Source organism: Chaetomium globosum, genomic scaffold (assembly GCF_000143365.1).
Source record: "Chaetomium globosum CBS 148.51 scaffold_7 genomic scaffold, whole genome shotgun sequence".
Classification (NCBI taxonomy): Eukaryota; Fungi; Ascomycota; class Sordariomycetes; order Sordariales; family Chaetomiaceae; genus Chaetomium; species Chaetomium globosum.
In genome coordinates this window covers 414,073-424,184 of record NT_165982.1, presented here as the reverse complement: position 1 = coordinate 424,184, position 10,112 = coordinate 414,073, and the positions used below count along the sequence as shown (strand labels likewise).

Genomic DNA, 10,112 nt, shown 5'->3' with positions numbered 1-10,112 from the left:
ACGCCGGCCCGATGAAGCGCGGGATCACTGCGACGAGGGGCGCCGACGTCGCGAAGTGCAGCACCCCCACAGCGCCACGAAGTCGGTCGTGTGCGCGTAGTGCTCGATGTGCCCGATCGCGCGGTCCGAGAGGTGCGATGGGTGTGGGGAGGTGGTGGAGCCGGTGAGTGAGGGCTGTTGGGGGAGGGTAGGTGGTGTTTGTGAACCCGTTAAGAAAGTTTTTTGGGGGGATGCTATTTGTTTTGGTTGGGTGGTGTTGGGATTCAGGATGTTGTGATAGCTGATGGTTAGGTGTTACTCGAAAGGCTTTGCGTCGGAAGAACCTGGAGCTGTGAGCTGGAGTCGGAAGTTGAGTTGGTTTCTTGGGTTGGGGCAGGCGGAGGGCGGGGGATTGGGAGCCTTTTCGGTCGTCGTGCGCCAGTCTGATAGAATCGATACACGCCGCGAGAGGGATTGCGCCTAGCGAGGTTCTGTATGCGGGATATGGCGGTGCGGGTTGTTGAAGTGGTTGGCGGTCGTTGCCGAAGGTGTAGACTTCCTGTTTGGGAGAGAAGGTCTGTGGGAGTTCCTGGAGCAGCCAGTCCAGGATCAGGCTGCCCTTCAATCCCGGCCTGCGAATGAAGCACAAATATGACTTTGGAGTACTGCGAGCTGTAGAGCTTCTGCTTGATAATCTGGTAGCAGACGCGCACATCTTTGGTAGCGTAGCCCCAGTTGCGCTGGATAAGACACTCGACAACGTCGAACAGAATGCCAGAGCTGGATTGGATGCAGTAAGTATGGGCATTGGATGGCTGGATCAAAGTGGATGCCTTACGTCTTGTTGTGAATACCAAGAATCGGCCGCTTGAAGGTAACAGCCAGACGGTCGAGGTTGCTCTGCATCCAATGTGACCTAGGCCGGGTCAGTCGAAATTCCATTGCGGCATTCTAGCAACATACCCTGCGGCCACTCCGTTGATGTAAATCCACTGCTCATGGGCATGCTCAGGTAGTTCTGGCGCGTACTTGGGATCCGAGTGGTACTCAACCCCCTCGCCGTTGAGCAGCGAGTATAGAATTCTGTTGACCAGGAAGAAGAGGGTGATGAAGAGAATGGCGGTCCAGACCGGAAGCACAACCAAGGCCGGGAGTGCTACGAGGCCAGCCAGCTGCACCACGCACAGCACAACGTGACAACAATAGCCCAAGCATTTCCCCAGGTACACGAGAGCTCACTCAACTCGGCCGAGTCGGCAGGCGAAAGAGGCCACAGGATGTAGGGGATGGCCCAGAAGAACTTGAAGAAGTTGTAGATATCCCAGGCCATGAGCTTCCACGGCATGTCGGTGTAGCCATAGTTGATGACGGATCGGCCCCCTATCTGAGACCCAAAGAAGCGGATGTTGTTGTCTGCGCCGTTGGTGTTGTTGTTTGGGTTGGTTGTATCTGGCCTTGTCGGCGGTGGTGGGGGTTGTGCAGCCTGTGCCATGGCGATGAAGTTGACCCCCGAAAAGGGATCTAGTTTTCGAGCTTCCTAATGTTCCCTCGCCCCGGCCCGCAACGGGCGATTAACGGCTGGGGCAACTGTTATTTAAAGTTTCGAGTTTCCAGGTTTCCAGTTAGTAGGTAGCCACACCGAGTCTGTTGACCCTGCTCACATGCGGGCCTCGAGTGTCAGCAGGATGGCTGAGGAGGCTTGGCGTCTTCGAGACAGCATCCTGTTGCCTGGAATGGTTACGATTGGTGGCTGGGCGCACCTACAGGGCTGAGTGAGGGTCGCTCCCGGGACGCTAAATGCAACCGTTGGCTAAACCAACGGCGCGCAATGCCAGCGGCAATGCAGCATTGCGGCAGCCGCGATCGTAGCAAATCACACTTGCTTGCCATTCCGGTTTGCCGTGCTCGGACATGAAGCCAAGGCCGAGTCCATGGTTGGGCACGCCGCACCGGTGACACGCGATCGTGTGCTCTCCAATTAGACATCATTTCTGAAGACAGTGTCGAAGAATGATGTTCGATGAATGATAATGGTGGAGAGGGAATCGATCCGCAGTTCCATGCAGGAAGACGGGTGAGCTGCTCCATCGCTTGTTCCACTTCGACCTATCTCTGAAGTCTGCTCATGTCACAACATACCTAGAGAAGAAAACCATCACGGTCCTCAAATCCCCAAAATGATGATGTGCTTGTGGATTGTGTTTTGGTGTGGTGGGAGACTGGCGCGTTGAGCGCTCGCCACTCAGTCAAACCAGGGTTGGGGTTAAGCATGCAACTCTTTGATAAGATAAACATTTTCCTCCGACACTTTTTTACGGTGCAGCACTTTCTTTGCAACCTGGTTGTCGACCTGAAGAAACAATCCACCGACAAATTACACCATGGGAAAGAATAGGAAATCCAAGAGGCAGCTGATCCGCGACGAGAAGCGCGCCAAGAAGCGCGACCGCGATCTCGCCGACGACGAAGAGCGCTCCGCAAAGCGCCAGCGACACCACGAGGACGACGCGGCCGACGGCGGTAACCAATTCGAGCAGTCCAACGATTTCTACACCCTAGACCCCAATGCTGACTTCATCGCCTTCGATGATGAAGAGCAACCTCAAAATGGCGCCCCGACCCACCGTGCCCGTGGTGGCAACTTTGAGCGCGAGTTCTTCGGCATGCTGGCCGAGGAGGAGCAGGAATATTTCCGCCACGCCGACGAATTACTCGAGTTGAACGATTTTCCCTCAGCTGAGGATCGCCACGTATTTCTGCAGAGTGTCTACCGCGAGGCCCGTGGCAAGGAGCTCAAGCTGGCCAGCAGCCAGTCATGCTCGCGCCTGATGGAGCGTCTGATCTTGCTATCCGACGCTAAGCAGAAAAAGAGCCTGTTCGGCGCCTTCGGAGGACACTTCATGACGCTTGTGACTCACCGTTTTGCGAGTCATTGCTGCGAGAAGCTGTTTTTGATGAGCGCCCCGATCGTGACGGCCGAGTTAAGCGGAGAAGCAGAGAGCGGGGAAGCAGATAAGGATGTGGAGATGGGGGAGGCCGGTGAAGAAGTGGCGGCCGAGGTTGCCGAGGCCATGAAGATGTCCATGGAGGACTTGTTCATGTTGACCCTGGACGAGTTCGAAGAACACCTGTCCTTTTTGCTATCGGATCGGTACGGGTCCCATGCACTGAGAGTGCTGTTGGTGGTGTTGTCAGGGAGGCCACTGGCTCAAGCGGGGACCAAGTCACTCCTTCAAGGCAAGAGCAAGGAGTACGTCACAGTGGAAGGCGCATCTTCCTTGACGAGCGAGCTCAACTCTCAAGCCAGGACGGTGCCGTCGTCATTTTCCACGGCGATCCAGAAAATCATCGGGGACTCGACGGCTACTCTAGATTCGACGGCGCTGCGAGTGCTCGCCAAGCACCCCACCGGTAACCCTACGCTACAGCTCTTGCTAGAATTGGAGCTATCCTTGTCATCAAAGTCGAAAAAGGCACCTCAGCCAAAGAAGGAAGAGGGCGGCAAGGCTGCCGAGGGTGAGGGCCAGGATAGCGTAGTGTCCCTGCTCGACAGGCTTGTCCCCGATGCCCCAGCCTCGTTCAGCGACGACAAGTCGCAGGCTTGCGAGTTTGTAAACGGCATGCTTTATGACCCGATTGGGTCACGCCTCCTCGAGACTTTGATCGCCCACTGCCCGGGCAAAGTCTTCAAGGGCCTGCTGGCCAACATCTTCGGGCCTAGAATCCAGAGCCTGCTCCGGAACGACATCGCCTCGTACCCGGCCATCAAAGTCCTCAACCGGTTGAGCAAGGAAGATCTTGCAGATGCCGTGCAAAAGTCACTCACCGAGATCCCGTCCTTTGTCGAGAAAGGGCGGCTCAATGTCATCAAGACCCTTTTCGAGCGTTGCAATGTTCGTCACGCCACCGCCGAGCTTGGCACTCTTCTCCAGGCCCTCACGACGGCATGCGGCGGCAACTGGAAACACATCGTCCCCAAGCTCTGCCTCCTCGCCGAACCCGAGCCGGAGCCCGAATCCAAAGAAAAGAAATTCCAAACGCCCGAGGCCAAAAGCAAAAGCGCCCTCCTATCCCACGGCAGCCAAGTCGTCTCTACCCTACTCACCATCCCCGGCCAGCCCACGAAAGCAATCCAGCAATCCCTCCTATCCCTCTCGTCACCCCAGCTCCTCCGCATGGTCACAGCCTCGTCCGCGACCGCAGCCATCCTCACAAAAGCGCTCGCCCACCCCCCCTCAAATCCCGCACTTCCACAAGCTCCTCGTCGCGGGGCTACTCCCCAACATCTACGCCATCGCTACCTCCCAGCACGGCAACGCCCTCGTCAACGAGATCATCTCGGTCCCGTCCAAGGGGGGGGCCACGACGGCGGTTGTGCCGTTCCACTTGAAGGAGAACATCATGGCCCAGCTAGAGCGCCACGAGCACGAGCTACGCGAGACATGGCTCGGGAGGAACGTGTGGCGCACGTGGAGAGGAGACTTGTGGAGCCACCGACGGCATGACTGGGTGAGGTGGGCAAAGGAGACGGATCCCGAGGGAGCGCGGGTCGCGGCGATGCCCAAGTTGAAGAATGAGGGGGAGGAGAAGAAAGCGGCGTCGGGGGCGGGGAGTACGAAGTGGGAGGTTGAGGAGGAGGAAGAGGTGGTTGAGGAAGATGTGATGGATGTTGAGAATGGGGTGGGTGTTGAAGCTGATCACGTGGGTGAGGTCGAACCCCCTGTAGAGTCGACGGTGGACGACATACAAGAGAAGAAAGCCAAAAAGGAGAGAAAGGAAAAGAAAGAGAAAAAGGACAAGAAGGAGAATAAAGAAAAGAAGGTAAAGGGCGATGGTGGCGAAGAGGTGACAAAAGAGAAGAAGAAAAAGAAGGACAAGAAAAAGGCAACTGTCGAGGTGGAAGAGTCCGCTTAGCAGTCTTCGACCGGAGGCTGCAGCTGTTAGTAGGAGAGGGCATGATACCCAGAGAGCGCCCGAAAGGGGAGACAGAACATAAACAACACTTGTCATTGACATTTACATGCTCCGGAAAATGTCGTCGTGCATTGCAATCTGGGAGATAGCCTTCTGTGCGAGCTTGGATGCAAGGAGATATCCGCCGGCCAGGTGCAGTGTGATACAGCCTGCTCATTTGCTCCCCTTTGAGCTTCCAACTAGGATGCAGGTGCCCTGTAGGTTGTCTTGTAGCATTCTCGCCCGCGGACTTTGTTGGTTCTTTCATAAACCACGCCTCTCGTCGACACTTACATGTTCCAGAAATGTCGTCGTATATTGCAATCCGGGGCGTGGTCTTCTATGCAGGCTTCGATGCAGGGAGACATCCGCCGGCCAAGCGTCGCGTGATGCAACCAGCCCCTTTACCCTCCTTTGAGCTTCCGGCCAGGACGTATATACCTTGTGGGTTGTTTGTAGCAATCACGCCCGCGGACTTTGTTGACTCTTACACTCAAGCCATGATGCGTCCCGCCTGCATATCGCATATCCTAGAGCTTACAAGCGAGTCATGCTCTGGCACGTGGGCTGTTGGGTCTATCAGTTCACATCAACTGAAGCAGAAAGCTGAGGCTCCCTATAAGAGGAGGGCTTTGTTGGTAATGGGGGTTGTTCTTTGAGCCTGGTCATTGTAGAGGGTGTATAAGAGGCATATACCCCTCAGAAGGGGATGATACCACACGACCGCCCATCTGGATCGAGATATCACACAAACGAACCACCGAGCCCATCCATCACCACCACCAACAACAAACACCCAACCTCGCCTCCCGATCCTCACTCAACTCAACCCTCTGAACCTCCCTATCTCCAGCACACAACACGCCACTTCTTCCACAGCCTTGTTCCACCGCCTCCACCCAAGAAAAGAAGGAGACCATCCATCCATCAACCATCAACCGCCCAACACAACACCCACCTCCTGCCCGCCCCGTCCGCCCCCCCGCAATGCCCCGGTCAGGCTACGACATCTCGAGCTGGGACGGCCGGGACCCTCCTGCTTCTGCTCCTGTGACACGCCCAGCGTCAGACAAGCCAGGCAACACGGCACCAGTGGCGAGTGGTAAGAGTGGTGGTGGTGGAGGTGGTGGGGATGGGGGGGCGCGGGGGAAGTCGGTAGTACGTCTGCTCTTCGTCTCTCCCTCTTCTCTCCTATGATTCTTCTCTTCTCTCCTATGATTCTTCTCTTCTCTCCTATGATTCTTCTCTTCTCTCCTATGATTCTTCTCTTCTCTCCTATGATTCTTCTGTTCCAATTGTTGCCGCTCTAGGCTGGTGGCGGTGGTGACGTGGTGGTGGACTGTGCGTAGGGGGTTAGCGCTGATGGCGTGCTTGTGGTCTCTAGTTGTCTGAGTGGCTGAGGAGGGGGAGGGGAGGGGAGTTGAGGGCCTAAATAACCCCGTAGTCCAGGGTGGGGAGGGGTGTGTCTAGCTAGGGAGTCGCTGATCCAGGAGGGAGCTGTGGGTGGGGGAGTAGCTGTGGGCTGATATGACGGATACCGACTCCGTCAAGGCGGTCACAGAGCCTACAGTGATGATGATAGCATCACGATGGGGATAGCCTCAAGCTCGGACGGTTTGAATCGCAGCGAATACCGGTGCGGGGGCAAAATAGAAAGACATAGAGGGGGGGGGGGGGGGGTTCAAACAAGCTAACCCCGCAAACTTCACGCTGACGTCGTGAAAGTCATGAGGGTTATAAGCTAACACTTCTCCCTCTTCATTTCCCTCTCGAACTTATTAAATACAATCTGCCCTGACTTTTCACATTGACGGGTCTACCTATCAGTATCATCTCACAGAAAGAGCTTTTCCCTCCGGGGGTAATATTTTCCATCAGGTGGTATCATTTTCCTTCCGGTGGTATCATGTATATGAAGTCGGACTAGTATTCTCTTGATATATGGCATCGTCGACTACCTACATACCTTACATATAATCTTGCTGTCCGGATCACTCCAACCGCACATTACCAAACAAGGGTGTCATCCATAATAAGAAATATTATGAAGCCATTAAGTATTAACTAACTAATTAATCCTAATACCAGATCAAGGCGTCGTTCATCTGTAACGTGCTTGTCCAAACATACGCCAGCCCAAACCCAACCATGCCATGCCCAAACCCAACTAATTTTGGCTCAGTGCCTCCGAACTCCTCTAAACCATGCAAACCATCCGGGTATTAAACCTTTTCCCCTCCGTTCTAACAAACGCCTCTAACTATTAACCCCAGAATGGCAACGCCAGGAAGCCACAAAACATCTTTCGCCTTGAAGCATTACTCCCCATCCAAGTTCACCCAGTCCTCCCACCGCTCCACGGGCGGCTCTTCCACGCGGCCGCCAACCCCCCCATTCACGTACACCGCCGGCACAGCCGAGTCGAGGTTCGGCATCGATCATCTCCTCGAATAAACCACCGGTGCCAACAACCATGTTCTCCGGCAGCGGCGGCAGTGGCATCGAGCGCGGCGACACCGACACCCGCGGCGGGACCGGCCCCGATCGCGGCACCACCCGCTGAGACATCGAGGGTCCGGGAGCCCGGCCCGCCTGATCACCGGCACCGGCACCATTGGCAAGGCCGTAAGTAATACCGCCGCCGGCGGCAACACAAACATCACCAACAAGCAACGGCGCTTGGGGACCGGGACCCAGCCCCGCAAAGCCCACCACCCCGGCACCGGCGCCGCTCCCCGAGGCAGCAACACCCCCCAAGGCAGCCGCGCCAGCAGCAGCAACGCCTGCATCAACCCCAGCCACACCGACTGGTCCCAACCCAAACCCCCCTTGCCCAGCCACGACTCCGACACCGACTCTGTCTACGGGTTGTGACCCTGTACCCAGCCGCGCCGCCCGCGTCGACGAAGGGTGACTTGAACTGGGTTGGTGGGTTAGACGGCAGGTGTCTGGGGGCACGCCGGGGCGAGGATAGTGTGAAGGGGTACGTGAATGAACGTTAGGGTGGGTGAGAAGTCCCCGGGGGATGTTCAGGTTACTGGAATGGGGGTGGGGGAGGGCGTGGGGACGGTGGGGGAGGCCGCGCATGGGGGGCCCACCCGACAGAGGCGAGATGCCCGACATGGAGGGGGCGGCCGACACGGCTGGGGCGGGCGGGGGTGGCGGGAGGGCGAGGCCAGCCTGGGAGTGCAGGTTGGTCGTGTCTGAGAGGGCACGACGCCTGCATGTGTACTCCCGGTAGCCGGGAAATGACTGGTCGAAGGCGACCTCCACCTTCGCGAAGTGGGCGTCCCCAGCGATGGCGGGCAGGGTGGCGCGACGGGGTACGCGAGCGTCGTCCTCGCTCTCGTACTGCTCGTCGCCCAAGACGGCCTCCAGCGTTATCCGGAAACGTCTCCCGGTCAGCTGGTAGTGCGTCTCGGACGCTTTCAGCGCGGACCCCAGGCGGTCCTGCGCGTCCCGATCGACCCGACGCGAGGCGCCGACAAACGCCCGTTCCGTATTCTGTACCGGGAGAGACTGTCAGGAGAGGCCGGTGATGGAACGGGAGACGGGGTGTGTTCATACCTTGTTTGGTGCTTTATCCTCTGGCTTTGTCACTTTATTTACCGCTTTCCTTGCCGGTTTACTGGCGTTGGATGGAAGCGAGCGACGGTTTGTTTGGGCCGCGGCCGCGGCGCGGGACCGGGAGTTTGTCCGAAGAGGAGATTGTGCTTCCATCTCTCCTGATCTTCTGACCGGACTAATAAAAAGGAAAAGGAAGTAAAAGGTGTGTCCGCCGATATGACAGACCTAACAAAAGGGAAATGAAGGATGTGCCCGACACTTGGACAGAGCTAAGAAAAGGGAAGGGAAGAGTGTGTCAGACAGTGAGTTGGACAGAGCTAGGAAATGGGAAGTGAAGTGTGTGTCTGTCTGACAATTGGACAGAAAGATACAAGAGTTACAGAAGAATGAGAAGAGAGGGGGGGAGCAGTTACCTGGTGGCTTTTAAGTAGCAATTTTGGGGATTTTGGAAGCTCCCGGTGGTAAGCGGCTGATTCACCGTGTCGTTTATTTGCATATGGCAAGTGGAAGCTTGCTCCTTCCCTGCCCTGACAACCTAATCGCGATCTCCCCCCACGATCTCGATAAGATGCGGCAGAAGCCCGGGGAATCCATGTTGCCTATGCGATGAATTATCCCATTTCTTTCTACCTGCCACTCTTTCTTAGCAACTTGGGTGAGTTAAACAAGGTACCTTAGATACGATAGAAAAAGGTACGAATGGCTGGCCATGAGGTGCCTAGTTTATTTACAATTGGAATCCTGAATTTTGGGGTTACTTTGCTGCTGTGACTAGTGATGGACTGCAGATGGAAGCTTGCTTAGCGCCATGGTCTTCCGTGAATCTCGCGTGGTTAATCTGTCTAACGGAAGCTCCCAATTGGCCCACGCAGGTTGTAAACAGAGTGGACCTGCCGGTTCCCTGTCGACGAGAGGCGGGGTGTTCTAGACCACCTATCGGCCGCCCCGCGGTCGATCTCTCCTGGGCCGAAGGCAACGAAAAAAAAAGCTGCTGTAGAGAGCAAGCAACACCACCATATCACTCATATCACTGCAATCCATTAACCCCATCCGCTTAACGAATTGTCAGACTAGAAGGAAAAATGTCGGAGAATTGGATAGCTTCTTTTTGGGGAGAATTTCTAACTTGTGTGCCCTCTTTGGTGGTGATTTGTGGTGCTGAGCATGTTTTGCGTGTGCGGCCTTTTTTGTCAGCTGTCTGTGATATCGTAAGAATGACGTAGTAATTAACTAGTTACTCCTCCTACCGCGGAGCGCGGTATCTCCTCCCGTAGTCCCTCAACGTCTGGTCTTGAGCCCACCACAACTTTATTGGAACCCTGGCATCCGGGAAATGGAGTTCATTATTCTTTTGTTGCATGTATGTTTTGCTGAACCTATGCATCCGCTATTACATTTTTTGATTTAAAGTTACCTGTATATCCTGTATACTATGCTTCGCCGTTCATTTTTGACCTGCTCTTTTTTATTCTTCCAAACCCGTAGGCTAATAGGTTATTTGAGAAGCTGGATCGGTTATCATTCCTATATTTGACTTAGTAAGTCTCATCTATTGACAACTATAGTGGTATCGCTGTTAGGGGATTGAGTTTATGACTTGTAGATGTTTTGTC

The 10,112-nt window shown here is 55.4% G+C and overlaps 4 protein-coding genes across 4 annotated transcripts; 2 read left to right on the top strand and 2 right to left on the bottom strand.

Annotated features, from left to right (window-relative positions):
- Positions 1-294: 294 nt before the first annotated feature.
- On the bottom strand, positions 295-1,471 carry CHGG_09708 (uncharacterized protein; the record flags this gene model as incomplete). The annotated part of the gene is made up of 5 exons (XM_001227634.1): positions 295-336; positions 636-759; positions 818-895; positions 1,009-1,135; positions 1,219-1,471. 5 exons carry the CDS (start codon positions 1,469-1,471, stop codon positions 295-297), a joined length of 624 nt encoding a protein of 207 aa, XP_001227635.1.
- An 889-nt stretch (positions 1,472-2,360) lies between these two features.
- Positions 2,361-4,893, top strand: CHGG_09707 (uncharacterized protein; the record flags this gene model as incomplete). Its single annotated transcript, XM_001227633.1, has 2 exons — positions 2,361-4,157; positions 4,288-4,893. The coding sequence occupies 2 exons, from the start codon at positions 2,361-2,363 to the stop codon at positions 4,891-4,893; spliced, it is 2,403 nt and encodes an 800-aa protein (XP_001227634.1).
- Positions 4,894-5,919: 1,026 nt separating this feature from the next.
- On the top strand, positions 5,920-6,364 carry CHGG_09706 (uncharacterized protein; the record flags this gene model as incomplete). The annotated part of the gene is made up of 2 exons (XM_001227632.1): positions 5,920-6,090; positions 6,317-6,364. The coding sequence occupies 2 exons, from the start codon at positions 5,920-5,922 to the stop codon at positions 6,362-6,364; spliced, it is 219 nt and encodes a 72-aa protein (XP_001227633.1).
- A 646-nt stretch (positions 6,365-7,010) lies between these two features.
- On the bottom strand, positions 7,011-8,652 carry CHGG_09705 (uncharacterized protein; the record flags this gene model as incomplete). The annotated part of the gene is made up of 3 exons (XM_001227631.1): positions 7,011-7,037; positions 7,336-8,436; positions 8,500-8,652. The coding sequence occupies 3 exons, from the start codon at positions 8,650-8,652 to the stop codon at positions 7,011-7,013; spliced, it is 1,281 nt and encodes a 426-aa protein (XP_001227632.1).
- Positions 8,653-10,112: the final 1,460 nt, after the last annotated feature.